The following is a 26,773-nucleotide window of genomic DNA, read 5'->3' on the forward strand; positions in this document are numbered from 1 at the left end:
GGGAAGGTACTGGTTGTATATCCGTTTAGGTTCATCATGTGTTTGTTTTGTTGACTGTTATGACTTTATTCCTATCGGTGCAGTTTACGGTTTACGGTTCTAGGGTTCATGTATGTATATCCGTTTATGTTTAGGTTCATCATGTGTTTCTCATGTTTTATGTGGTCAGTTATGTTCTGTTAATGGCAACTGTTAATGTCTTCTATGTCCTCTGTTATGTGCTATCAAGTGTTAGGTTATCAAGTTGTGTGCTATTCATTGTTGTGCTCTAAATGGTAATGGCCTCGCAAGTTATGTCATTGTGTATTCTATAATTCGTGGTCTGGATCTGCACCGTTTAGGTTGTGAAGAGCAAAGCCAACTGGACAGCGGAGAACGTTGAGAAGTACTGCAACTGTTATTTGTTAGAGATGCACAATGGCAACTGTCCTGGAGGGGCCATGAACAAATACGGATGGAAGGGGTTAGCTCAGAGGTACTATGCAGCTACAGGCTTGATGCATGATAGGGAGCAGCTTCAGGGGAAACAGAGGAACCTGAAAAAAATGTGGAAATTTTGCAACCTTGCGCGCTCCAGCACTGGCCTCGCCATTGATGAAGATGGTTTCATCCAGGCATCAGACAAATGGTGGAAAGACAATGCTACGGTAAATGTCTTGTGCCTGTTCACAACTCCATTTACTTGGCTGTCAAAAGGTGAACATATAGTGTTTTGTTGCAGGAACCTGAGTTCATGAGAGTCAGGACGACTGGTCTGCCTCCATACTTGCCGCAGATGGATGAAATGTTTCAGGGCAACACAGTGGATGGCACAACATCATTTGTCCCTGCTGCTACGCAGCGTACTGAGTTGAATGTACTCAGTTCTGATGAGGAAGGAGCCTAAGAAGAGGATACTCTGACCCCGATGAGCCTTGGCACCAAAAGGCCTAGCAGCACAAGCACCACCGCATCTAGCCCAAACAACAAGTCCAAGAGTCCTGCAGTGAGGGCCATGAACATGCACATGACCTCACACCTTCACATGGCCAGGGAAAGGCTTGAATTCCAGAAGGAGATGCACAAGGAGAACAAGCTGGCGCTGGAGAACTTAAGGCTGGGGGTTAGCTGGAAGATAGCGGAGTGTACCAGGATTGCTGAGAAGGAGATGGGCATCTCCGTCGCCACGCCAACCTTGCTGGATGGGCTGATCAAGATGGCCAAGTCTGAAGCAGATATGGACATGTTCCTGTCCACCACCAGTGAGCCTGTGCGCATGAGAATCCTGGAGAACCTTGCCCTCAAGACTGGATCGGTGGACAACTAGAACACCGTGCTATTTCTTTTGCTGGTAGAAGTGGCGACCCTTAGCTCTGACTTTGTAGGAGCACCTTGGTAGGATGGGAGGCTTTTGCTGTGACTTGGTAGCTGCGCCGTATGTATTTGTTTTTGTCTTAACGGATTGTATGATTTGTGGACCTATTTATGTTGTTTGTATGAGTTGTGAACCTGGTTTGTATGAAGATGTGTGCTATTTGTGTGGTACATGTGTGCTTGTTGATTGGAACTTGGCAGATTGTTGGGCTAATGGTCATCACCATGATGCTCTATATGTAATCTTGCACTACACTTAACTAACAAGAATGTTCATTGTTAATGACAGGCAACAGACTATGCGTATGCATCTAGAAGGGAGGAGATGATCAGGAGGTTGGAGAGGGCACAGGAGGAGTTGTCTGCTGACCTGATGGCTGATGAAGAGGATGATGAGTTCATCCTTGGTATGTACCAGTTCGCTGTTCACTTTGACAAGTACCTCAATAGGGCTGAGTACAGGACTCCTAAGATGACTGGATTGGAATGGGTGCACACTAAGCTTGCAACTGAAAAGGGTAGTTACAACATGTTTAGAATGCACCCTGTGATGTTCTTTACCCTCCATGATCTATTAGTAAACAAGTATGGTCTGAAATCAACTACGAGGTCTTGTTCTTATGAGGCTCTAGGGATGTTCTTATGGATGGTAGGAGCACCACAGTCTGTTAGGCAAGCTGAGGACAGATTTGAGAGGTCGCTGGGGACTGTCTCAAAAATGTTCAATAGAGTTCTAAACAGTCTTGTTAGACTTGCTGCAGACATCATTAAGCCAGTGGACCCAGAATTTAGAACATTGCATCCAAGGCTAAGAAATTCTAGGTTCTATCCGTACTTCAACAATTGCATAGGGGCTATAGATGGGACTCATGTGCACTGTGTGGTACCAAATGACATGTTTGTCCAGCACATGTGCCGCAAGGGTATCACTACACAAAATGTGATGGCCTGTTGTGACTTTGACATGAGATTCAGATTTGTGAATGCTGGTTGGCCTGGATCTGTCCATGACATGAGAGTGTTCAATGATTCGACAACAACATACAGCGCCGTGTTTCCACATCCACCACAAGGTACTAACTTACTGTTTAGTGCAACTGGTGTTTCATGATTTAAGTAAGTGCGCCTAAGTTTGTATTTGCTCATGCAGGGAAATACTACCTGGTGGACTCTGGGTATGTCAACCAACAGGGTTACCTTGCTCCTTACAAGGGATCCAAGTACCATCTGCAGGACTTTCGGGACGGCCCCGAGCCGGAAGGTAAAGAAGAAATCTTCAATTACGCTCACTCTTCTCTTAGAAATGTCATTGAGAGATCATTTGGAGTTTTGAAAATGAAGTGGCGGATCTTGCAAAAGATCCCTCCGTATGCACCTCATAAGCAATCCAGAATCATAGTTGCATGTATGGCCCTGCATAATTTTATGAGGACCAGTGGCATAGCAGATAAGCATTTTCATAGGTGTGACAGTAATGAGAACTATGTGCCGAGACAAGCATATGAGGATCAACCACCACCAGAGGTTGTGGATGATGCAGCGAACCCGATGGGTACATTCCGTGATTCGCTTGCTTATGCTTTGGCAAGTCGTTCTTAACAGTTTTGTGTGGTTAAACTTAAGTTTCGTTTTGTTCATTTACTGTGGAATCTGTGAATGGTTGATGATAGTTTGAACATCATCATGTACTGTGAATGTGAGGACATATACGAGCTGTGATGTATTTGTAATGTTGTTGAGGACACATTGTGGTTGTAATAGTCTTGGATAATTGTACTGATTAATTGTTGACATTCTGTTGATTGAATATTTATAATAAATGATGAATAAAGAACTTGTCATGTTAAGAATATGCAGGCATGCAGGGCATGCAAAACCATGCAAAACACCTGTAACAACATGCAAGGCACGCATGTGCATGGAAGTGCATGGGGGACATTTATTACAGCCCCATTTTGCAAAAAAGATTGGAAGTAAACACCAAAACCAAAATAGTTCGTGTCAGATTTTTGATGCGCTGCATATTCTTTTTGTTTTTTGGCAATTTGGCAAAATACTTCAGGAAGTAAACACGGCCTAGGGGCTGGTGTGTTAAGGTTTTGCCGGGGACAAAGATATGACGTCCACACACGTCTTCGCTTTTTTGCTTCTCTGATTTTTGGCTGCTGCTAGTACGCCGAACGCAACCGGGCTAATTGCCTCATCATCATCGTTTTCTAGAACTTATTACTGGAGGATCGGAGAAGCGGTCGAGGTCGAGGTCGACGAATCCAACTTTGCTGAATGGGACCACGTACGCGCGATGACTTTACTATTGGATTGGCATCATTTCATTGACTAGAGGAAGGGTGTTCAATTCAATGTAATGCGACTCCGGAAGCACAAATAATCCTTTTCTCTTAGCAGTAAACAAGGACCTTGTACACTTTTCGCAGATATAGACAGAGTCAGGCATGCATGGCGGGGAATAGACGACGATCGAGTTTGACGGAGTAGGGTTTACCTTGCTGACAAGTGACATGAAATCTTTGAGCATTTCGTTACAAGAAGGCGCCAGCAAACGTCGATCGGACCTAAATAAAGGCCTAGAAGGCCGCGCCGGCCGGCCGCAGCATCCTGAATCTGACTTTTGACAAAAGTCAACTCAGAAAAACACGCTGTCTGTCCTGACCGCGTCGCCAACTCAAATGATCTGCTCACCGCCCGCCACCCAACTCACCTGCCCCGGCGCTGTTCCCACGTCCACAGTCCACAGCAAGAACGACGCCTGCGCGGGCGGGATGGCACTAGCCGCGGCCCCGCGCTGCCGTCAGTTGTCCCGGCCGAGCGACCGCGCGCGCCACGCGGGCCTGTCTCGGTTTCGGCCCCCCCGGCCACGCGCACGGCGCACACCTGATGGAGTGATGGGGGGTGGCCGCCCGCGCGCACGTCGCTCACATGCGCCAGTCTCCCGTCGGCCGGACCGGAGCGCGACATACTAGGCGGATAGGCCTCGCCGGCCCCCGCTCGCGTGCCCGTGCGTGGGCTGGGCTGTGCCTGCTCCACTCTAGCGTGCGTCCACTGCATGCCGTACGCCTGTCGTCTCGTCGATCATGTGTGGTGGCGGATAGATTTATTAATAATCATTGATCTCTGCATCGTCTCGCGTCGCTCATTCTCTGGTTCCAACTGTTGTGGGCAGAGAGGGCGACCATTTGCGACCTTGACCGGCTGTGGCAGGGTCATGCACGTTTGCGGAAATGTGGGGCGCGAGGGGGTGGGAGACGTGCGGGTGCAGGTAAACGTACCTGACTAACTTCGTGGTCCTCAGTCCTGATGGGGAACCATTAACATGAATTAATTAAACCATTGCGTTGGTGCTCACTATGGAGAGTGGTGAGTCCGGTCAGCGGCCACTCACTGGCTATGGCCTTGTTTAGGCCTTGTATAGTTCACCCCAAAAACCAAAATCTTTTCAAGATTACCTGTCACATCGAATCTTACGCCACATGCATGGAGTATTAAATATAGACGAAAATAAAAACTAATTACACAGTTTACCTGTAAATCACGAGATGAATCTTTTAAGTCTAATTACTCTATGATTGGATAATGTTTGTCAAATAAAAACGAAAGTGCTACAGTTCCAAAAACTTTTCAGTTTTCGGAACTAAACAAGGCCTTATTTTCAGTTTTCGGAACTGTAGCACTTTCGTTTGTTTGTGGTAAATATTATCCAATCATAGACTAACTAAGGTCAAAAGATTCGTCTCGCGATTTACAGTCAAACTGTGTGATTAGTTTTTATTTTCATCTATATTTAATGTTTTATGCATGTGCCGCAAGATTCGATGTGACAGAGAATCTTGAAAACTTTTTGGATTTCGGGGTGAACTAAACAAGGCCTATATATATAGGGCCAGGTTTTTGTACTTGGATCACGCGGTGTGGTGACTGTGACAGTAAGACAGGTAGCTGCGGTCATTTGATAGTACTCCTTGAAGCTTAAATTTCTAGAATTCTTCTAAATAAAACTTTTAAAACATTGATATTAGGGCTTCCCAACGCTACAAGTGGATATTAGCCACAACCTCCACTTATGCATTTGTCGTCCATCTCAGGTCTTGTTTAGTTTTCAAAAAATTTTAAAATTTTTCGTCACATCAAATATTTTAGACACATGCATAGAATATTAAATATAAATAAAAAATTAACTAATTGCACATTTTGTTTATAATTTGCAAGACAATTTTTTAAACCTAGTTAATCTATAATTAAACAATAATTAACAAATACAAACAAAAATACTACAATAGCTAAAACTATTTTTTTCTAACTAAACAAGGCCTCACATTCTTTAGTTGTCTCGTACGGTGGTAGAATCTCCTGCTCCTAGTCCTTTATCTGTCCAAAGTGGTAAGCAGTTATCGTCGGGTGCGTTGGGGGAGCTAATCCTCCGTCTCACAAATAAATACATATCTTTGATTGATATGATTTATGTTTGAAAATTTATTTTATTTAATTTTTTATAAATAATAAAATAAATAAATCATTATAAACATATATCTAATAATAAAATAAGTCATAAAAATAAATAATATTTATTAAATTTTTTAATAAGTATGAATCATAGAAGTAAAAAAATCTGTTTTATTTGTGAGATGGAGAGAGTAGAGTAGTACAGTTTCACAGTGTTTTTTATGGGACAACAGTACTAGAGTCAGAGCACTTGCATGGCCATAGGCTACTAGTGTGTTAGAGAAGTGTTTAGTTTGGAGTGATACGGTAGTATTTTTGTTTTTTTTGTAATGAGTGTCTAATTATGGACTAACTAAACTCAAAAGATTCGTCTTTCAGATTATCCTCTACCTATTGTTTTAGTTTTACAAATAATATATATTTAGTACTTTATGAATATGTCTAAACTTTCGATATGATAGGTGATAAAAATTATCATGTGAAATCGAACAGGGCCACTAGGCACTGCTACACCTATGTAGGCTATAATCGTTTTAGGCCAACGCCCCTAGCAGCCTGCCTTGCTGTTGCGGTCAGTCTAAATGAAGTTTTATTAAAATTTTATACACATTAAATATATTAATATGACACTGTATTAATAAAAAGAGAGATGATAAAAGTTTCATAGAAGTAGAGAGACTTTCATCTCCATAAAACTCTCATGTACTATTTTCAAAATATGTATGTGTTGAAAACTGGGTCATGAAATCTACATTGAGGATGACCTTAGAGCAAATATTATAGTAGGTTGTAAGCCGACGGAGAGAGAGAGTAAAAGCGGGCTGTAAGCTTACAGGTGACTCAGACACAAAAACCAAGAAAGTTTGTGAGAGAGACAAGTGGGTTATGTATTAATATTTAATAGTGATGAGTTAACCATTATATAAGTGAGCTGCAAGAAGGTTGTAAAAAATCCTTATAGCCAGCAGCTGGCTGTATTATCAGCCTTGCTCTTAGGCTGGTCTAAATGGGGGTTTCATTAGAGTTTCATGCACATTAAATATATTAGTATGATGCTATATGAATGAAGAGAGATGATAAGAGTTTCATGGAAGTAAAGAGAGTTTCATCTCCATGAAACTCTTATGCACTGTTTCCAAAATATGGATATATTGGTAAACTGTGTCATAAAACTCCTATTAAGAGCAAGGTTAATAATACATCCCACTTACTGGCTGTAAGATTCCTTACAGCCTTCTTCCAGCCCATCCATACAATAGTTAGCTATCTATTATTAATATATGACCCACTTATTTCTCTCACAAAGTTTCTTGTTTCTGTGTCTAAACTGGCTGTAAGCTTATAGCCCGATTTTCCTCTTTTTTCTCTTCTCTCTTCCATCTCAGCATTTAGTTGACTTTACAACGCACTATGATACTTAATCCAAGAATGGCCTTAGTGATTCCAGTAGCATCGAAATTTGCCTTCCTCAACTGGCACAACCACCATACCTGCATGTCCTTACTACTTGCTGGGGCAGAATGATAGCAACAACTACAACCAAAAGACATTCCACATCGGTATGTACAAATTTATTCGGGTTAAGTAGCGAACTAGGGTCTTGTTTAGTTCACCCAAAAATCATTTTTTTAAATTTTCCATCACATCGAATCTTACGGCACATGAATGGAGCATCAAAAATAGATGAAAAAAATTTAATTGTACAATTTATCTGTAAATCGTGAGATGAATCTTTTAAGCCTAGCTAGTCCATATTGAACACTATTTATCAAATAAGAACGAAAATACTACGGTACCGTAAAAAAAAATAGAAACTAAACAAAGCGAGCAAACGAAGGGCACACATTTGCTACACCACTGAACACATCTTGGGCGAGGAACATGTTTATCGGGCGTAACGTCACATCTGTCGTAGTAGCTGATACATGTGCCCACGTCCAGCGGGCCAACAGTGTCACCGACCAGATTCCTATCTTCAGCTCAGCCATGACAATGCCGAGGCGTCGAACCCGCGGATCCCCCTTCCATTATGACGTCCGTGAAACTTTGGTTTCCTTTTCAAAGACACCCGGGACCAAAGGCTTCACGTTAGTCAGTCCCGTCACACCAGCAATCGGACATCCACCGCTGACATGGAAACAGTCGCCGCCCACCCCACGAGAGCCGGTGCCCTCGCGACTCGCGAGTGCCGGCCTGCCGAAACAGTCTGCGGTCCGTCACTGCCGGCGGCACCGCGGCAGCGCCGTGACTGATGTTCGGGAGCCGTGGCGATATTGCGCTTCGGCCGAAAACCCAAAGGAATGGTTCGGTGCCTCTCGGCGGTCGGCATCCCTGCGGCAGTCATATCTAGGTCTTGTTTAGTTCCGAATTTTTTTGGTTTTCGGAACTGTAGTATTTTTTGTTTTTATTTGACAAAATATTATTCAATTATAGAGTAACTAAGCTTAAAAGATTCATCTCGCTATTTACAGGTAAATTGTATAATTAGTTTTTATTTTCGTCTTATTTAGTATTCTATGTATGTGCCGTAAGATTCGATGTGACGGAGAATCTTGAAAAGTTTTTGGTTTTGGATGAACAAAGGCCTTATTTAGATGCACCCCAAAACCCAAAACTTTACAAGATTCCCCCGTTACATCGAATCTTGCAGCACATGCATAAGTATTAAATATAGATAAAAAGAATAACTAATTGCACAGTTTACCTATAAATCACGAGACGAATCTTTTAAGCCTAATTACTTCATAATTAGATAATATTTATCAAATAAAAACAAAAATACTACAGTGTCAAAATCCAAAAACTTTTTACATTAAACAAGGCCTAAACAAGGCCCTAGTTTAGCGACGCGCCCCGACGGCGTCGTCAGAGCTGAAAGCGGTCGATCGGGTACGAGGCCTCGAGTATTGCACACATGCAGAGCTGGGTTTTGGTGCAGGCGTGCAGGGCCACAAGTTTGATTGGTTGTATTAAAATTTACTAATGTTTGGATACATTAGTAAAATATAAATTAAATATAATCTTGCGCACATAAATAGAGCATTAAATATAGATTAAAAAATAACTAATTACATATTTTACTTAAATATTTTAAATCTAATTAGTCCATGATCGGATAATATTTGTCAAATACAAACAAAAGTGCTATAATATCTATTTTATAATTTTTTCTAACTAAACAAGGCCCCAGTTCACTATCAAATAAAGCGTACAAGGGCAAACGGAATTGTGGATCATCTTTCACCTCCACAGGTGGCAGGGAGAGCATGGACAAGAAACACAGGGCACCAGAGCCCAAACCTCCAATGCCGAACGGGTTACAAACATATCTGCTAAAAACATAACGTGCCCGGTGCCCCACTGGAGTGCACAAGCAAAAAAAAAAAATAAAAAAAAATCTTGTAATAGGAGAAGGGGGGTGCAAACCAGATTCACATTCGCAGTTCAAAACTGGACGATTCTCACTGACCATTGAGTACTAATTGGTTCAGCTATTTACACCTAAGCTTATCAGCCGAATCTGACAGAAATTCAACAGTGTTTTTCTCTCACAACAAATCAGCCAACAGTACTTTCTGCCATGACTTATCATCCAAACGAACAATGACAGACGTTAACTACCTGCCATTTCTGACAAAGTCTTACAGCAACCTCCAAACACCAGGAAGCAAAAAATGCCAGGGCACCATCAAAATATGCTCCGACGTCTTCAACCAATGCCGCTACTCTATTTACAAATTACAACAGATAACCTATCAATCAGGAACGATACAGAAACAAAAACACTAGTGCCACCACTACCCAGGCCCTAGATCGAGTATCTATCAAGATCGTTAAAAACCCATTTCTACTGATCCCCATCGAGTTCTTGAATTAAACTATGGAATTTTTGAACCACCGGATTATCCCAGTGGACTCTGATCCTCTCCATGAGCAACCTACATGGATCATTGTCAGAGGGCGGTAGATCCTTTGGAACTGGCGGATTGAGGAATGGGTGCTTGAGAAGTTGAGGTATCCTCCATCGTTCATTTCGGTCCCAGGCGAGACACCTTTGCATCAAATCAATTAGCCATGGGTTGTCAACTGGTTCATACATGATCTTGTGGTTCCTATCAGTGACTTCTTTATATTTGGCCCAGAAAGTCTTGTAGTCTGCAAATGGTGTCTTACCATACACCATCTGGTAAAGTATACAGCCAAGAGACCAAATATCAGAGGGGCGCCCGCACTTGATAACATTACCACCCGAGTCCGTATCATTGCACATGAATGCTTCAGGTGACATGTAGTTCAGAGTCCCTACCTGCTCAGTGCAGTGAGAAAACCACAATTAGCCTTTCATAAAAAACAACACACGTAACTCGAGATAATGGTAATATTGTTAATATACAAGTGACGCCAACAAAGAAATGCTATAACTGTAACATGGTACCTGAGCATCACGTTGAATATTTGTTGTATCATTCATTATAGCCTTGGCAATGCCAAAGTCGATTAGTTTAAGAGAGCCCCTCACAAGCATAAAGTTTGCAGGCTTCAAATCCGAGTGGACTATTCGTTCCTCATGTATTGTACTGACAGCTTCAAGCATTTGCTACAGTAGAAACAAAAAGAAGAAGAAAAAAAACATCAAAAGGTGTCTGAAAAGCTCACATCACTTATTACTCCCTTCGTTTCACTATGTTTGTCAATGGCCTTTGGAAAAAACGTTACACAATGTTTGTCCATTGAAGATGCCAAGGGTATAGTTATTACAATTTTTCTACTACCTAGTACCTACCCCTAATTAAATGCTTGAATAGAAAGAATAGGTAATATTATGGCATCGTTATTTCACATTGTTGTTTTCCTTGAAACTAGTATTTCCTTGGTCAATGCACATTGTGTGCTGTGAAGAGAAATGGAATGATGAGAGTATGCAACTAAAACACTAAGTTCACATAGGGTTCATTATCTCATTGGGCAACAAGATACAACAAGTTCCGTGCAATTTTTTTTTCTTTCAAAGTTTTTGCATAAATCTAGAAGAACTTAGATAACTTGCTCAGCATAGATAAAACAAAAACTAGTAGCAGAACCAGAAACCAGTTGGCCAGTAAATACAATTGACCTAGCTACCTACCCAGCAGTCTTTAAAGAATAAAACTAATGGAACTAGCCATGAAGGGTTAATACGACTAGTAACAATAATATATAACGACTTCATTTAATTGAAATAAAATATGACTTTTGGTTTGAGGACACTATAGCATGAAATCTCATCTTTAGCTACAGTACAGCCTAATTATCCAGTATCCAGATGCCTCATTTAGTCTATTTCGAATAAAATGAAGGTTACCTGCCAATAAAAGCGTAGCCAATTTTCATCAATTTTCATATTACAGTTGTGTCTCTCTTTCCACTTCAGAGCAACCATGTTAGCCAAGTCGATTTCACCATACTCCAGGACCATATAAATAAAGTGATCATCCTTAATTCTTCCATCCCTGGGTGGCACAGAACTTTCTAGAAGTAAACTCTTATCAGTGACCTGGTTGATGCAAAATCCATAGGCATATCAGAATATGTCATTCTGGAGATAGAATGGATAATTTGTGTAACAAGTAAAATTATTCTATGAAAACCAATAAGGAAAAAAAATTGACATCAGGTGTATTTTAGATAGCCAGTAGCTGCTGACAAATTACAATCATATGGCAATGTGGTTAAAATCTTTGTCACCATTCACCACACACAATTTACAGCCCTTTACATATGGCCTACAATTTAAAATCCTGTATATATAACACAAATCCTGTAAATACGATCATTGCAATTGTCTAGTACTTGAGCTTGTACCAAAGATTCTAAATATAGAAAAGCAACAGCTGTAGTTCTTTAAGTACTGAAAGTAAATTGCAGAATTTTGCAGACATGATAACGTTATTAGGTCGAGGCAACAGAGGGTACTGCACACACTAACTGGATAATAACTCAGATAAAAAACTCAAAATAACACCACATATGATACAGATGTTACCAGCTAGATGTCCTACAGGTGAATGTGCATCATCTAGTAATGTGCAACTAGGACCAGGAAACAGCAGTGGAGTCTAGTAATATTGTCTGGTAAGTTTATGATATGAATGAATGATGCAGGTGAAGTTTCATATCTGTTTTTATAAAAAGTGTGAGGGAAAAAAATACCAATATAGATCCTTATTCTATTCATTGATCATAATTAATAATGATCCTATGGAAACTAAGTAAACTGTAAATGTTTACATAAAGTTGGTTACATAGAGGCAGGAAATGAAGATTATAATTCAAGAGTAAGTTCTACGAGGAGAGGAAGACAATGCAGTCACTATTTCGGTAGCACAAAGATACCAAAATAGAAAAAAAATGGAGACAAAGTTAGGAACTTGGTACCTCGTAATCAATCATCTGAATGATATTGCTCTTTCCTTTCAACTTATTTAAGTACTCAATTTCTTGACAAAACCCATATGCAGTAGGGTAGTCACGGCCTCTAAGCTTGATCTTTTTCAAGGCATATATTATGCAATCTGATGATATGACTTTATGAACTTCACTGCTACCTCCAGATCCTATTTTACCAAGTTTCTGATAAAGTTTCCCATTCACCTTAAAGAAAACATTAGGATCATAATTCTTTTTGTGGCGCTCCTTCTGACCCTTGTTTGGTTGGGAAGCACCACCATCCCTGGCAGATGTAGACTGATCATTTGCAAGTAATCCTTCGGAACGCAATCTGCCAATGCTGGAAACAGCTTTGTCCGTGGCACCATTGCCTAGATTTTGAACCTGCTGGTTGTGGGGATTCCAATCACCGACACCAGTTGCACCACCGTGCTCCTTTTGAGAACCATGGCCCAGTACACCCTTGGATGATTCTACAGCAGATTCTGGCATCTGCACTGGTGAAGTGTATCTGCTAACCTGCGGAGTTTGTGAACTTTGGACAGTAGGCCCTGAGTGTAGAGAAATGGCAGTGACAGATGACCCAATGGCAGAGAAACGAGTCATTGGCTCTCCATGATTGTGATTACGAGCCTCATCGATCCCTCTCCGAGACAAATTAGGCGCACCAACAATTTCAAGCTCCTGATGGTTCTGCTGGTGATCGTACTGAGCTCCTTGATTTGCAGGAAAATTGTCTCCTGCCGTCAATGAAACATCATGTAGATAAGACAACATACTGTCCATTCTACTATCAACAGTGATGCCTATATTATCACCTGCAATGTAAACTGATAACTAAACATGTACACGACTTTGCAGTAAAGTATCAAAGAAAAGGTTTCTTACTTTGTGACGTCAACTGTGGATTACCATCCAAATCAAGCTGTCCTTTCTTGAAACTTTCCCCAATCAATGCATTGCATGACGTAGTTTGAGATGGCAAAGCTTCCAGAGCTGACTTCTCCGTATCAATCAACAGATTAGCCTCATTATTCTTCTGGCCAACACTTTGTGCATGGGTATCAATGGTGCCTTTCAACACTGACGAGGAAGATGTCAACATCAACTCATCTGGGGTAGAGGACCCTAATTTAGGAGTGCTTTGATCAGGCGTCGCATTTGGCAACCTAGAGGGTACCAATAGGCCTCTCTGAGTCTGCGTAACTTTTTGTTCAGGGTGTTTCGCAACAGAAGCGCTGGCACCAACTTTATTTCCACACTCACCTCCGGAAACCAGGACCCGTGTTGCTCTTGGAAGTTTAGACTGCATTGGACCTGGGGCAAGGTCAGTTAGAAGCTGATCCATATCATATCTGACATAATTCATTTGGATACCAACACAGTTTGGAATACCAACAGTTTACAAACTCGAGACAACATCACAGACAGTTCCAACGACAGTGACAAAACCACGAAATCAGGTGCAAGCATGATATAGGGTACCCAGTAAATCGGAAATATACAGAAGGTAACATGCATCAACATACGAGTACTTAGATTCACATGGGAGAAGCGCCAAACATAAACTAGAACCCTAGACGGAAACAACATCAGAGGAGGGTAGGGGTCCACAACCGAATCCACTCACCGAAAGGCCTCTGCCGCTTGACAGCCGCATGAAGCTCTTGCATGAAGCGGGGAGGGGAGAGCGTGAGGGACGAGGACGACCCCGACGACGACGTCAGCTTGGTGGCGGCCGTGTCCCCGCCGGCAGGGACCGCGATGCCCTTAACGGCTCTGGTTGCGGGGGCGTAGGAGGGCGCTGGGGGCCGAGGGAAGCTATCCCTGTTCTCCATAGACGGCGGCGGCGATGGGGCCCACCGGCATCTCGCCGGAGCGGCGGATCGGCGGCGCTAGGGTTGCCTGACGGCCGACTGTGGGTGGGTGAATCGGCGCAGTCAGCAGCGGGCTGGGGAGGCGTCGCGAGGCGTGGGCTGGGAGGTGGCCATGAGACGGGGAGGCAGAGCTGAAGCGAATCGAAGCGAGCGGCTGGAGAGGGAGCCGGGGAGGGAATGGGGAGGAAACCACAAAATTCGAAATGGAGGAAGACGAAGACAAATTCACAGAGAGGCCCGGGGCAAAAGGGTAAGGGTGGGGGTTCGTACTTCGTAGGCGACGCTTCGGGCCGACAAGGTCTGCGTCATGCACCTTGCGGACCAATTTTTCAGGGTCTCTCCACTCCCGCGCATGGGCCGGCTTGTTCGGCCTGCTTCGCAGTCTCATGCCTGCGCTATACGGCCCGCTCAGCAGTCCCCATGTGAGCTCGCTCGCGTCTCGCGCTGTTCCCTCGCCGTAAAATATCACGCTCCACCTATCTCCACCGCTCTTTTTGAGGTAACTAACAGAATGTTTTTCGATGAGTCAAACACTTGAAATTATAGTAAAGATAGCGTGAGAGAGAAACTAACAGAATGTTTTTCGATGAGTCAAACACTTGAAATTATAACTAAAATAATAAAAAAATACTAACACTAATGAAACAAAATAAGTACCAGAAGAATATATTTTTATAATTAATTTATTTGGAGATATAAATGCTAATAGTATTTACTGTAAACTGGATCAAATTTGAGCTAGTTTAACAGACATAGTTTCTATAATTGTATTTTTTTCTAGACGCTTGCCTTCAAGCTTTGCACAAACAGTATTTCGGTCGCACCTGAAGATTTGTGCAGTTTTTAGCCTTCGAGCTTGAAGCTTGTGATATGGGCCGTGCCGGATTATAGTTGAGTATGTTTTTGGGAGGGCCGGCCCATCTTAACATCCAAGTGTGAACAACACTCGCCTGTTTGTTTGCGAAACGGACGCCCGCGGAAGGAAAGAATGGCGTCGTGGTTGGAGCAGCTGCAGCGCGAGCTTGCCGGACGCGGCCTCGCAGTCGCCTCCATCCCCGGCAAGGGAAGGGGCCTCATCGCTACCCGCACCTTCTTCCCAGGTGAAACCGCCCGCTTCTTCTCTCTCTCTCTCCCGAACCGATGGCGTAGATTTAGCACTACACGCGAAGCGTGGCGCTTGTTGCCCACGAACTGCTCGATGAAATGCGCGAATAGAACCTGCCGTGAACGCTGGTGCCACGGGCCCATGACACGCATAGACACGTCCTTGAATTGGTGTGATGATTTACTGCTCCGTTGTGTTGGCTCAGTTGCTTGGCCTTCACCGGTGCTGACAGAATCCTGTGGTGTGTGGTTGCAGGGGATGTCATTCTCAATCAGGAACCTTACGCTTCTACGCCTAACAAGATTTTAGTTGGATCGAGCTGTGATCATTGTTTCACCTCTGGCAACCTGAGGAAGTGCTCTATGTGTCAAGTTACTTGGTACTGCAGCACCAATTGTCAGGTGCTGGCAAAACGTATTGTATATAGCACTTACATTTCCAATGATTGTGCAATCTCATGCTTAACATTCGTTTAGTAATTATCATGATTTTTATATCTTTTTTGCCACTGTGAAATGTTGTTAGTGCAGAAAGAAGAATGGAAACTACATCAGCTCGAGTGTAGAGCAATGGCAGCGCTTACAGAGGATAGAAAGAAGATGCTTACTCCTACAATTCGGTTAATGGTGCGGCTGGTACTAAAAAGAAAACTACAAAATGAGAAGGTAGACTCTGGCTTTGTTCTTAACACCCTTTTAAGCTTGCCTGGGCTTGAACTATAAGTGGTGTCTCTCCTGTAGTAATTTCATTTTACAGTTTTTCTTGAAAATGGATCTGCATACTAGTTACAATGACTGGACTACAGAGATGCTACTTTATTTACCAGAAAGACCATCGTAATTACAGAGCAGTATCAGATGGCTTATGATTTCTTTAGAAACCTATGCTCATGATGTGAATGATATCTTTGTATATATGATCCATAACTGGCTTTATTGTGTTGACTTGTATTGACAGGTCATTCCATCCTCAAGTATAGATAACTACAATCTGGTTGATGCCTTGGAGTCTCGTATCCTGTCGTGTTGATACATTTGACTGGCGATGAACATAAATATTATGATAAATGATGTTGAATTGACTTCATATACGAATAGATATATGGAAGGTTGATGAAAATCATCTTGTGCTCTATGCTCAGATGGCCAATCTTGTGAGCCTTATTCTTCCTTTGATTGAGCTTGACCTTAAGGAAATTGCACACACTTTTTCTAAGGTAATTCCCATCATAATGTTTCATCATGATGATGATAAGTTTATGTTGTATTTGCACTCAAGGTATATAACATTATTTTGGCTACCATAGAAGATAGATACTGAAATCTTTTGAACATAGATGGTTTCAGGTGTCATAATTGAGCATATATTGTTTGGAATCAAAAGCTGTGTATTCGAGATTAATAATTCAAAAGGTGTTGAGAACCTATTTGATTATGGCTGTTTTAGTCCTAACATTTTGGAAAATATAGACTGGAGAATACAAGTGTCCACTGACACCTTGTAGCTTTATTTGAGTAGAGTAGTACTCCCTCCATCCCAATTTATAAGTCATTCTAAGAATCTTGGAGAGTCAAAGCATCTCAAGTTGGACCAACATTATATAAAATGTTAGAAAGATTTGTGACATCAAATAGATATTACTATGAAAATATAACTAATGAAGAACCTAATGATACTTAGTTGGTATCATAAATGTTATTATGTTATCATATAAATTTGGTCAAACTTAAGATACTTTGACTCTCCAAGATTTCTTGGAATGACTTATAATTTGGGATGGAGGGAGTATCTTGTATGTAACCCAGGAAGCTAAAACCAACAAACTTCAGAAAAATATGAGTAGGTTGTACTGATTTATAATCCTCCTTTATTCAAGCAGTTGTCGGAACTGTTTGGTCAAAGTGCTTTTAGTATCTTGTCAAAAAAAAGTGCTTTTAGTAAAGTATGATGTTGCTCATCCTAGATCATGGTCATATTCTGTATGTATCACCCCTTCTGTACAAAAACCATTATAATATATGTGCCGTTAGATTTATTTTCATATCCAGGTGAGTGATGGTCCTTTATGCCACTGAGATGATAAATTATTACCATTTTTTTCCAGTTTTTCTCTGGACAGTCACAATTTCAAAATTGTGGGGAAATATTGCCACTGCTGCATATTTTTGAAATGGTGGAAATATTGACACTGTGGATCATATGGTGCTTTTTTTTGGAAGTCAGATCATATAGTACTTTGGCATAGCTGTTAGGATTAATTTGCAGGTCCAATGATGTTTGTTGATGAATTAAGCATGAATTATTGATTCTCTCACACATATGCAGTTTGCCTGCAATGCGCATACCATATGTGACCCTGAACTTAGGCCTCTTGGGACTGGACTGTACCCTGTCATATCCATTATTAACCACAGGTCGTATGCTAAGCTATTAGATATATGTTTGTTTATCTATTATCTTTACCAGATTAGAGCAATTAATAGATCGTTACCTTCTCTATTCACCTTTTTTTTGGGTATATTCAGTTGTGTACCAAATGCAGTATTGATATTTGATGGTCGTACAGCATATGTTCGTGCATTGCAGCCAATAGGCAAAAATGAAGAGGTAAGGAATTGTGTCCTGATCATATAATCCTTAAATTGCATGCGGCGCTTTCATTCTATCCTTTTCCTTTTCCATTGTTATCTTTTTGGTTAATGTTGGTTGTGTATCTGACTATCTGTTTTCACTTGTCAGGTATCTATAAGCTACATTGAGACTGCAGCAGTCACCAAGAAGAGACACAATGATCTGAAGCAGTACTTCTTCACCTGCTCATGTCCACGTTGTGTCAAGGTTTTTTTCTTCCTTTTTTCCTGTCCATTATTTTTAAACCTCTTTCATGACAAATTGACCAATTCTTGACCATCAAATTGTATCTTCTATACAATTTCTCAATGCAGGGTTCTGAGGAGGATGCTCTACTTGAGGGGTTCAGGTGCAAGAACCAAACATGTGATGGTTTTCTCCTGCCAGACTCAGGTTGGTTGTCAATAAGACTAAAAGTACTCATTGAATGGTTGTGTGGAGAAACAGTTGAAAATTGGTGGATCAACTAAACATATACTATGTTGAAATTGGAGAACTCGTTTTGTTTGATGAGTCATTCATCTTATATGTTGTGTTTATCTGATTCTATAGGTAAAAAGGCTTATACATGCCAAAAATGTAGTGTTTCTAGAGACGAGGAAGAGATACAAAAGATGAGAAGCGAAATACTACAGTTATCGGATAAAGCATCTTCATTTCTTTCATCAGGAAGTATCCTTTTCTATGATTAAGTGTCCGTCAAACAAAAAACTCTCACATCTGATCAAAATGATCATTGTCTCTGTTTGTTGTACTTAATACATATATCACCTTAATGAGGGAAATAGATAAGGCTGAAGCAGGTTCTGTCTACAAGACAATCGAACAATTAGAGCAGAATCTGTACCATGCTTTCTCAACCACTTTGCTGCACACGTGTGAAACACTCCTGAAGGTAAATTTCTAGCTCATATAATATGACCATTTAGTTATTGGATGCACATCAAGCTGACTTGAATGGACTAAACCTTTCTTTGTAAAATTTGTTCTAACAAGATAGGTTCTTGGTCCAAAGTATTTTATGGAATAGGGACCATGAATACCACCATAACCACCCATTTAAAATTTCAGTTACATTCTACTATCTTGCTAATACCTATTATTAGCGCAGATATATATGGAATTACAAGATTGGCGGACTGCATTGGCATACTGCAGATTGACAGTTCCTGTTTATGAAAGTAAGGCTGTTTTATATTATTATTTGAGCAAATTCTGTTTCAGTTGGAGAACATTTCGCACAGTAACTTTTCTGTTTCTGCTTTTATATGTTATATAATAATTTGTGAGACTTTATCTACCTAATCAGATCCTGATGTCTGATGTTAACTCTATAACTATTTTGCTCATCCGTAAGAAATCAAACATGATATTGTTCTATAAAAGGCTGTTTCCCTTATACCCAATTACTATTTGATCAGATTTGGTAGTGCTCTGTTTTAGATCCTTTTTTTTCACACATTTTTGTTTTACTTCCAACAAAGCTCAATGCTCACTAATGTTTTTATCCATCCATTAGGAGTTTATCCACCTTTTCATCCGATGATTGGATTGCAATTCTATACTTGTGGAAAGCTTGAATGGTATGGACTATTAGCCCTTACCTATTTACCTCACACATGGACAGCAATCATATGAGTGTGTTCCTTATCCAGTATAAATGTTTTCTTTTCTATTAATGTCTTATGCTTTACTAAAACAGCTGGTGTTGATTTTGACAAAAGTTGATCTTGGGTTTGACACTGATAGTAGGGTCATTAAGAGCAACTCCAAGAGCCTCTGTAAATTTCAATTTCTATATCTAACATCTTGAGAGCTATTCAATGGATATTCTCTTTGTATATCTCTCTTGTCTCCAACGGACTCTCCAACTTTTGTTCTCTATACTCCAATAGCTAATTTTCCTTGCTTGAAAAAAAAAACAAGAAAACTACCATATATTGCATTTAGGAAGCCATGTAGTCTCTTCAAAAGTGGAGAGCGAGAAGGGTGGTTTTGAAGAGTGGAAAGATGGAGAGTGGTTTAGAAAAGTCTATCTATTGGATCATTTTTTTGGTTTGTTTTCCAAATTTTGTGATAAAGAGACATGTAGAGTGTGTCTTGGAGATGCTCTAAGAAAACTCTAGCTGTGATCTTTCATAAAGAGAAGTTCAGAATCAGTCCTTTTTTATTCAGTGTTCCCTACTATTTTCCTTCTAAAAAATCCTAGTAAATCCTTCTTCACAGCATTAAACAGTCTTGTTCATGATTTAGAGTTACATGGCTACATTACACCTAATTTTTCCCCCTGTTGTAGGTTGCTTGAGTGCACAGAGGATGCACTAAAATCTTTAACCAGGGCAACAGATATACTTAAAGTAACACATGGCACAAAATCCCAGTTCATGAAGGAGCTCTTTGGCAAGCTAGAGGAAGCAAGAGCTGAAGTTTCTTTTAGGATATCCTCCAGACATGGACATGATGAGTAATTTTTATAACTGCAGGCCAACCATGATGGAAAAGAATATATTGAAAATATCCTTCTAGTGTTGAGATCATATTTTAAGGGACGATAAGCATTGTAGAGATTTTGTAGGCAAATAAATAGCACTGTTCTGAAATGTGCCTTAATTTGTTGTATAACGAATAGGATTATTATTATTTTATTATTTTTGTGTGTGTGTGTGTGTGTGAAACATAACGAATAGGATTTTTGAATTTAATTGTACACCATGTTTTTTTTGGGTGGGCCGGGTTGCGGGGGGGGGGGGGGGGGGGGGGGCATGTGGTAAGTTGAACTCCATAAACTCCCTTATACCCAGAATTCATCTTTAATCTTTAACTACTCAAGTTGGACATCTTTCACATCATCACATGGCACAAGGAGCGCACAGTGCACAGAGTGGCACATTTTATGAGAATCCAAAAGCAGCTACTGATATTTCTCAAAGTGACGATGTAGAAGTTGGATCAAAATGGATTATCATTGCATTTTCTATACATCGATGTGTGTTAGTCTTCACACGATATGTTCTCTATCATCTATGCTTAAATCCTGGGCCTCATTTTCGACACGGAAGCCTTACCAGTTCCTCAGAAAATGTACAGCTTCCATAAACTTCCTATCTTTCAAATGGGATATTAATATTTACACGCCTTACATTGCCTCAGTCCTCAGTGGAGGAAGAAGGATGTTACAGATAGCTGACACCTAAATGTTATCAGAACATTATTATAATGGAACCCTGTATGTTGGGTCGACCATCTTCAGTACGAACAAGTTTCCCTTGTCGCCTCTCGAAACCCTGCAAGCAAAGTGGTTTTTTTACAACATTAGCAAATGGTATCCCCAAGGTCCAAGCATTGCTTAACAAAAAGCCCTTAGTTAAGCTTATAGTTATGGAATAAAAGAATTTTCCAGCTTTAGTAGTTCAACGAGAGAGCAAAACTCATGATGGAGGAGAATATATGAGATGGGGCAATGAAATTATTGAAGTGTCCATCAGAAACCTTTCTGAGGGGTAAATATGCTAACCTGAGCTCTTCATCAAGATAAGTAATTTCAAGTTCACCTTTACCACTTCCGGGTGCTTTGATCGGTATCTAATCAGAGAAACTAAAATAACATTAGTTCACCTTTTGCTACCTAAAAACCGACTATGCTGTGGGGGAAAAAATTTCTGAGGAGAGAAAACATCCATAATGAGTATGAACAGGAAAGTAAACAAATCTAGCAAGGGAAGTGAATGATTACATCAGGACATAGAGTTTATACATGTTGAGATATGGTATACCAGCATGCCTATCTGTTCACTACTCAGCAGTGAATTGCTTCGGTAAAACAGAAACATAAGGTAACCAGTTCAAGCATAAACTAGATAAATGAATTATAGACTATTTAGTGTAACATCTGAACTAATACTTGGAGGACAATACGTCTTACCAAACTAAATATCTTGAAGTAATCAAATTTAACTGCCACTCTTCTAGCATTCAGAGGAACCAAGTTGGCAGTAACCTGAAAAGACAAAAAATAGGTAAATCACGCTAGCACCCTGCTTCAGAGAACCAACCAACACAAGTGATACAAAACCAGCAACAATATCGAGTATCTGTTAGGAATATATTCGCAGGCAAAAGCCTAGAGCATTACATGTAGCATAGCAACTGTTCAAAGCAAAATGCAACATAACTTCAGAAGCATCAAAATAACATAGAGCTATATAGTTGCAAACTAACACTAGAAGAAGGTTCCAACGATGGAAATGAACATGTTATTAAAATCAAGTCAAGACTCACTACTGTGATCAATGCTTCAGCTAACACGTTCCTTTATCCAGAGCACAAGCCAGTATCCTACTTTCAAAAACCGCTTGTGCATAACACATCAGAAAGATCAAAGATCTCAACTACATGCCACACAAAAGGTACAGCATGTCGTTCCCAGATGAGAACTCTTTGCTTCATAACAAAGAAAGGGATTGAAGAGTGCCGAAGAAAAAAAAAGGCAAAAGTACACCGCAACAAGTTCTAGCGAAAAATACCTGATTAAAGTAAGGATACGTTTCCATATTTTGGGCTCTCAAAGTGTCGGCGTTGATTGCTTGGTAAATTTTCCCAAACGGCCTCAGATACTTTGGTCTCTGCAGTAGAAAGTGAGTATAATTTGACTTTTTTTGTGACTATAGAATTTGACATTCCCGTAAAAAGAATTCTAACTAATTTCTTCAGCAGCAGCATGCCAGGAAGGCCGAAAAGATATAAACTATGAACTGAACGTCTTTTTTTTTCCTCGAATTTAATTCCGAATCGCATAATAAATTCTGCATACGTGAAGATTATCGCCCTATTACCAATTTACCACTATGAAACAATAAAGCACGCAATCTTTTCAGAATTTCTAGGGTGTCCATGCATGTATTGCACATTTGAACCGTATCAGAAGTTCAGAACCTGTACATTGCTGAGGGAAAAAGGAAAGGAACCTGTGGTTGCAGTATACTTGTGGAGGTGGTATAGAGAAGCTCCCATTTGCCGTTGAGGAGATCGGACTTGAGCGGCTCCTTCACCTGGTTCACCGCCTCCAGCTGCTGAACAATCTGGAGGGAAAAAAAAAAAAACTCGATCGCGAGTAAGCTCTACCATCAACCAATGCGCGATCCATCCTTCGCAGCTAGTTTGCTCGTCCTCACCTGCTCGACGCGCTCCTTGTCCTCGGGCGTGGCCTCGGCGCCACGCTCCAGCGGCGCGATGGCGTCGAGGAGCTCCTCCTTGAGCCTCGCCGCCTTCTCAGCGTCCTTCTCCCCCTTATTCCCTGTGAAGAACGGCGGCAGGAAGGAGGAGAAGGACGATATGCCTGCTCTCCACCTGCCGCCGCCCTTCCTACCGCCGACACCCGGTGCCGCGGGGAGTGCGAGGCCTGGCACTCTCCTGCGCTCGCTGCTCCGCGACGACGCGGGAAGTTGGGAGGACGAGGCGGCGGCGACGCTGGAGCCGGGGCTGGTGACGGCCAGCGGGCACGAGGATCCGGGCGCGCACGAGACGGAGAGCGGGAGCGAGGCGGGCGCCATGGCACGGCGCGACACGGCACCGCCGCGAGCACGGGGAAGCGGTGGAAGCGAGTGGGATTTTTGCGTGCGATTGCGGTGGAAGTCGTGGGGCGCGGCCGTGCGTGATTTCCAGAAGGAGGCAGGGCCAGAGCATGTCGCGTTTTTTTGAGTGGTGGATAGAGCGCACGGGCGCGGCGCCCCGGGTGGGGGTCTCGGCCGCGGCCGCGGCCGGGGAGCACGTGGTGGTGTCCGTGCACCGCGCGGCCGCTTCTGCAATGAGCACAGCACGGGATCACAATCATCCGTGCTCCGCTGTCCGTCCCCAAGCCAGACATGAGTCATGACTACAAGTTGGGGACTGATGAACACCAAGGGCCTTAAGGTTTCTTGGTGTTCATATGGCTCAATGTTCAATCAAACAACTCAAATCATCTTTATCTGAAACCAAATACAATTTAACCATCGACAAGCTAGCCAAGCTTTTGTTTTTTCAACTACATTTGTGAAGGGCAGAGAGCTCGAATCATAACATTTCTGTCACATGACCAACACATGGGATACCATCGATACTCTGTTTAAGCTTCTGAAACAATTGGAATCAGTGGCAGATGAAAAATCCCCAGAACACTGGATCTAGTTAATAGTATTTCATTAGGAGCAGTCTGAACTCCTTGCATCAAGCACAGATTGGGGCAGAGGGATACCAAAACAGGGAACCATGGTCCCTGGATGTAAACAAGAATTTGACCTTCATTTATAGAACCGACCCATATAAGCTAGTATGTCCCTGCTACAAAATCTGCAGCAGCTGATGGCTTCCCCATGATTTGTCAATGGCAGCATAAAATCTCGAAACAAAATACCCAGCAGTAGTAGCGCTACACACACACACGCACGCACACACACACAATGAGACAGAACTTAAATACATGGCAACCCGATTTATTCATCCTGGGAGGCAGGTGACTTCTTCTTGGCAACTGAAGCCCTCTTTCCCTTGAGTGTCCGGCAGTTGTTCTTTGTCCTCTGGCCGCGAACTGGAAGTCCAAGCTTGTGCCGGATGCCCTTGTAGCACCTAATCTCCTTCAACCTCTCAATCGCCACACGGTTGAAACGTTTCTGTAAAAGCATACCAAAGAACAGTGTGGCAGTTCTCATTATTTTCACTCCATTTGAATCCAACATTGATAGCAAACTAAACTGTCAGGGCAGTCAGGAATCATCTATGATTACAAAAGTGAAATGAAGTACACAGGTCTGCCGAATGGACTTCAATGCTTTCAAGGAATCATTAATATGCTAATTACGGTAACCATACAGGCTGCCAATCATCATGAATTACCGAATCAAATAACTGCAGTGATGAATCAACAAAGGGATCAGGGACATTACAAGGTCTCCCTCAATCATGTACTTGCCAACCTCCTTACGGAGGGTGATGACCTCCTCCTCAGAGAGGTCCTTGGTGATCTTGTTATCGAAATTGAGGTCCAAGAGGATCTGACGTGAGCGTGACCGCCCAATGCCATGGATGTACTGCAGTGAGTACTCCACCCTCTTGTGGTTTGGAATCTCAACACCACCAATACGGATGCACTCGATCCGCAAGCCACCATGACCGATTCCTCCCTTCTGTCAGAGCCCCCAACATACAGCACAATCAAAACCACAAAATAAAACACCAACATGAGCCTGGGTATGAAGGGTCATTCCGATGGAATAATGTAAATTAATAATATGTCAAAGTTTTCATCCTTGTGTGCTCGTATTCAGGCTGTGCGCACAATGCAACAAAGATAATAAATAACAGCTCCTATAATCAGATTCAGATCCACTATTTCAACTAAGGGCCTATTTGGTTCCGCTTGCTAAATTTTAGCCAACTAAACTAAACTTTAGTCACTTTAGTAGAACTTCCAAACAACCAATCAGTAGCTAAAATTTAGTCAGAGGAACCAAACAGGCTCTAAAAGAACCATCCTTTTGTTAGCTACCAGCCTACCAGAATCAGACATATCTACTACTACTGTACCACGAAACACTAGCATTATTGACAATGCGCTAGAAAATTCATATGCATGAGTCAACATACATGCCATTTCCTACTGTTGTGGTAAGAATTCACAGTTCACAGAAGACCATCCTTCCAACGCCCCAGACACGACCATACAATTGCACACATATGCGCCATTTACTAGTCCCTCTCATCCCGAGTACAGGGTTAGAAAAACAAGAAACCAAAGTGCAAAGTATGCACAAGCAAATGGTCGCGAGGGGAGGGCAGAAGGGGGGATAGGAGAAGACGGCACTAACCTTAGCGGGTAAGGATACGGAGGAGGTGCGGCCCCGGGTGGAGAGGGAGAGGGAGGAGGGTGCGACGGGGACGGAGACCATGGAGAGGGTCGCCATTTTTGCGCTCCTGTGGAGCCGCGCGGAGGGTGAGAGGCCTGTGCGTCTTCTCGGATAGAAAACCCCATGGCCAGGGAAAGATGATGATAAGGTTGCGCAGGCAACTTCCGCTGACTTGGTGGGCCTTTCCGGATATGCTTGTTTTGGGCTCTCCGTAAAGCCCAGACCTTGCAAGTCTCCCTTTTTTAGCTTCAGAGCTTGCAAGTCTCTCTCTCTCTCTCTCTCTCTCTCTCTCTCTCTCTCTTTTCGGAGCTTGCAAGTCTTAAAGCGTGATATGATATTTTTTGGATATAATAAAAAATAGCAGGAGTACATGATTGCCGCTGATATTCTATCATGAAGAATATGAGGTAGTTCAACTTTTTTCTTGACGGTCCCTGAAAAGAGGCCGGATGATTTTACATAAACTACGTAACAAATGTACATGTGCATCATAATGAAATAAAAAGCTATCAACTTTCACCAACAAAATTTAAAAATAGCTACCGAACTTTTTTATATTTATGTGAAATTTAAGATTTATAGCTTATTATTAATTAGTGTTGCACTAGAAAATTTACTATCAACGGGAACAAGTGATGTGTCTGAAACACTAAAAATTATTAGAAGTGTATTACAATTCTTCACAAACATTAAATTTGTGCACACAACTATAAGTCTCACGTGTCAATATTTCCCTTAGGCACTCACAATACAAGACTCTATCACAGAGTCGAAGACAATTAATTACATATTATTTATAGTATTTTGCTGATGTGGCAGCATATTTATTGAAGAAAAAGGTAGAAAAAATAAGACTCCAAGTCTTATTTAGACTCTAAGTCCACATTGTTTGAGGTAATAAATAACTTTAGACTATGATAAAGTCTGCATTGTGAGTGTCCTTAGGTGTAAGTATTTCTCTGTTGCAGTAATTATTGAGATTTCTTTAATATTATATTATCTTCCTCGCAAATTAAATTAACTTTTAGAGTTATTATAAGCAA

The 26,773-nt window shown here is 41.6% G+C and overlaps 5 protein-coding genes across 8 annotated transcripts; 2 read left to right on the forward strand and 3 right to left on the reverse strand.

Annotated features, from left to right (window-relative positions):
* Positions 2,345 to 3,071, forward strand: LOC110433883. Its single transcript, XM_021456840.1, has 2 exons — positions 2,345 to 2,426; positions 2,504 to 3,071. The coding sequence occupies exons 1-2, from the start codon at positions 2,366 to 2,368 to the stop codon at positions 2,950 to 2,952; spliced, it is 510 nt and encodes a 169-aa protein (XP_021312515.1). The 5' UTR covers positions 2,345 to 2,365; the 3' UTR covers positions 2,953 to 3,071.
* Positions 9,229 to 14,343, reverse strand: LOC8063407 (serine/threonine protein kinase KIN1). Of its 3 annotated transcripts, none has more exons than XM_021455456.1 (6): positions 13,868 to 14,343; positions 13,126 to 13,554; positions 12,226 to 12,977; positions 11,153 to 11,344; positions 10,247 to 10,408; positions 9,229 to 10,117 (listed from the first exon to the last, which is right to left on the reverse strand). In XM_021455456.1, the coding sequence occupies exons 1-6, from the start codon at positions 14,073 to 14,075 to the stop codon at positions 9,659 to 9,661; spliced, it is 2,202 nt and encodes a 733-aa protein (XP_021311131.1). In that variant the 5' UTR covers positions 14,076 to 14,343; the 3' UTR covers positions 9,229 to 9,658. The 3 variants fall into 3 exon arrangements, with proteins under 3 accessions (XP_021311131.1, XP_021311126.1, XP_002466600.1); XM_021455451.1 differs by having other exon boundaries at positions 12,226 to 13,043; XM_002466555.2 differs by having other exon boundaries at positions 12,226 to 13,055.
* LOC8063408 (histone-lysine N-methyltransferase ASHR1) lies at positions 15,029 to 20,557 on the forward strand. Of its 2 annotated transcripts, XM_002463977.2 has the most exons (14): positions 15,029 to 15,214; positions 15,475 to 15,620; positions 15,750 to 15,884; positions 16,177 to 16,231; positions 16,317 to 16,435; positions 17,545 to 17,633; positions 17,745 to 17,826; positions 17,959 to 18,057; positions 18,165 to 18,243; positions 18,403 to 18,522; positions 18,639 to 18,745; positions 18,962 to 19,031; positions 19,370 to 19,433; positions 20,147 to 20,557. In XM_002463977.2, exons 1-14 carry the CDS (start codon positions 15,103 to 15,105, stop codon positions 20,316 to 20,318), a joined length of 1,449 nt encoding a protein of 482 aa, XP_002464022.1. In that variant the 5' UTR covers positions 15,029 to 15,102; the 3' UTR covers positions 20,319 to 20,557. The 2 variants fall into 2 exon arrangements, with proteins under 2 accessions (XP_002464022.1, XP_021314714.1); XM_021459039.1 differs by lacking the exon at positions 15,029 to 15,214 and having other exon boundaries at positions 15,484 to 15,620; positions 15,745 to 15,884.
* On the reverse strand, positions 20,787 to 23,547 carry LOC8062932 (probable plastid-lipid-associated protein 4, chloroplastic). The gene is given in 7 exon segments (XM_002466556.2): positions 20,787 to 21,134; positions 21,365 to 21,432; positions 21,773 to 21,847; positions 22,374 to 22,472; positions 22,815 to 22,928; positions 23,022 to 23,448; positions 23,450 to 23,547. Coding segments are annotated over 7 exon segments (939 nt in total). The 5' UTR covers positions 23,533 to 23,547; the 3' UTR covers positions 20,787 to 21,061.
* LOC110436562 (30S ribosomal protein S13, chloroplastic-like) lies at positions 24,080 to 25,917 on the reverse strand. The gene is made up of 3 exons (XM_021463861.1): positions 25,692 to 25,917; positions 24,771 to 25,010; positions 24,080 to 24,497 (listed from the first exon to the last, which is right to left on the reverse strand). The coding sequence occupies exons 1-3, from the start codon at positions 25,785 to 25,787 to the stop codon at positions 24,321 to 24,323; spliced, it is 513 nt and encodes a 170-aa protein (XP_021319536.1). The 5' UTR covers positions 25,788 to 25,917; the 3' UTR covers positions 24,080 to 24,320.

This window comes from Sorghum bicolor, chromosome 1 (genome assembly GCF_000003195.3).
Source record: "Sorghum bicolor cultivar BTx623 chromosome 1, Sorghum_bicolor_NCBIv3, whole genome shotgun sequence".
In the NCBI taxonomy this organism is placed as follows: Eukaryota; Viridiplantae; Streptophyta; class Magnoliopsida; order Poales; family Poaceae; genus Sorghum; species Sorghum bicolor.

Excerpts from the sequence above, each read along its gene's own strand:
- LOC110433883 (XM_021456840.1), top strand. The coding sequence starts at position 2,366 with ATGAGAGTGTTCAATGATTCGACAACAACATACAGCGCCGTGTTTCCA. Across the intron at positions 2,427-2,503 it reads GTTTCCACATCCACCACAAG|GGAAATACTACCTGGTGGAC; the intron begins GTACTAACTTAC and ends TTGCTCATGCAG.
- LOC8063407 (XM_002466555.2), bottom strand. The coding sequence starts at position 14,075 with ATGGAGAACAGGGATAGCTTCCCTCGGCCCCCAGCGCCCTCCTACGCC. Across the intron at positions 13,056-13,125 it reads TCCACAGTTGACGTCACAAA|GTGATAATATAGGCATCACT; the intron begins GTAAGAAACCTT and ends TTTACATTGCAG. Across the intron at positions 10,409-11,152 it reads GGCTACGCTTTTATTGGCAG|CAAATGCTTGAAGCTGTCAG; the intron begins GTAACCTTCATT and ends TTTCTACTGTAG.
- LOC8063408 (XM_002463977.2), top strand. The coding sequence starts at position 15,103 with ATGGCGTCGTGGTTGGAGCAGCTGCAGCGCGAGCTTGCCGGACGCGGC. Across the intron at positions 15,885-16,176 it reads GAAAACTACAAAATGAGAAG|GTCATTCCATCCTCAAGTAT; the intron begins GTAGACTCTGGC and ends TTGTATTGACAG. Across the intron at positions 17,634-17,744 it reads ATATCCATTATTAACCACAG|TTGTGTACCAAATGCAGTAT; the intron begins GTCGTATGCTAA and ends GGGTATATTCAG.
- LOC110436562 (XM_021463861.1), bottom strand. The coding sequence starts at position 25,787 with ATGGCGACCCTCTCCATGGTCTCCGTCCCCGTCGCACCCTCCTCCCTC. Across the intron at positions 25,011-25,691 it reads CCGTATCCTTACCCGCTAAG|AAGGGAGGAATCGGTCATGG; the intron begins GTTAGTGCCGTC and ends GGGCTCTGACAG. Across the intron at positions 24,498-24,770 it reads ACATGATTGAGGGAGACCTT|AAACGTTTCAACCGTGTGGC; the intron begins GTAATGTCCCTG and ends ATGCTTTTACAG.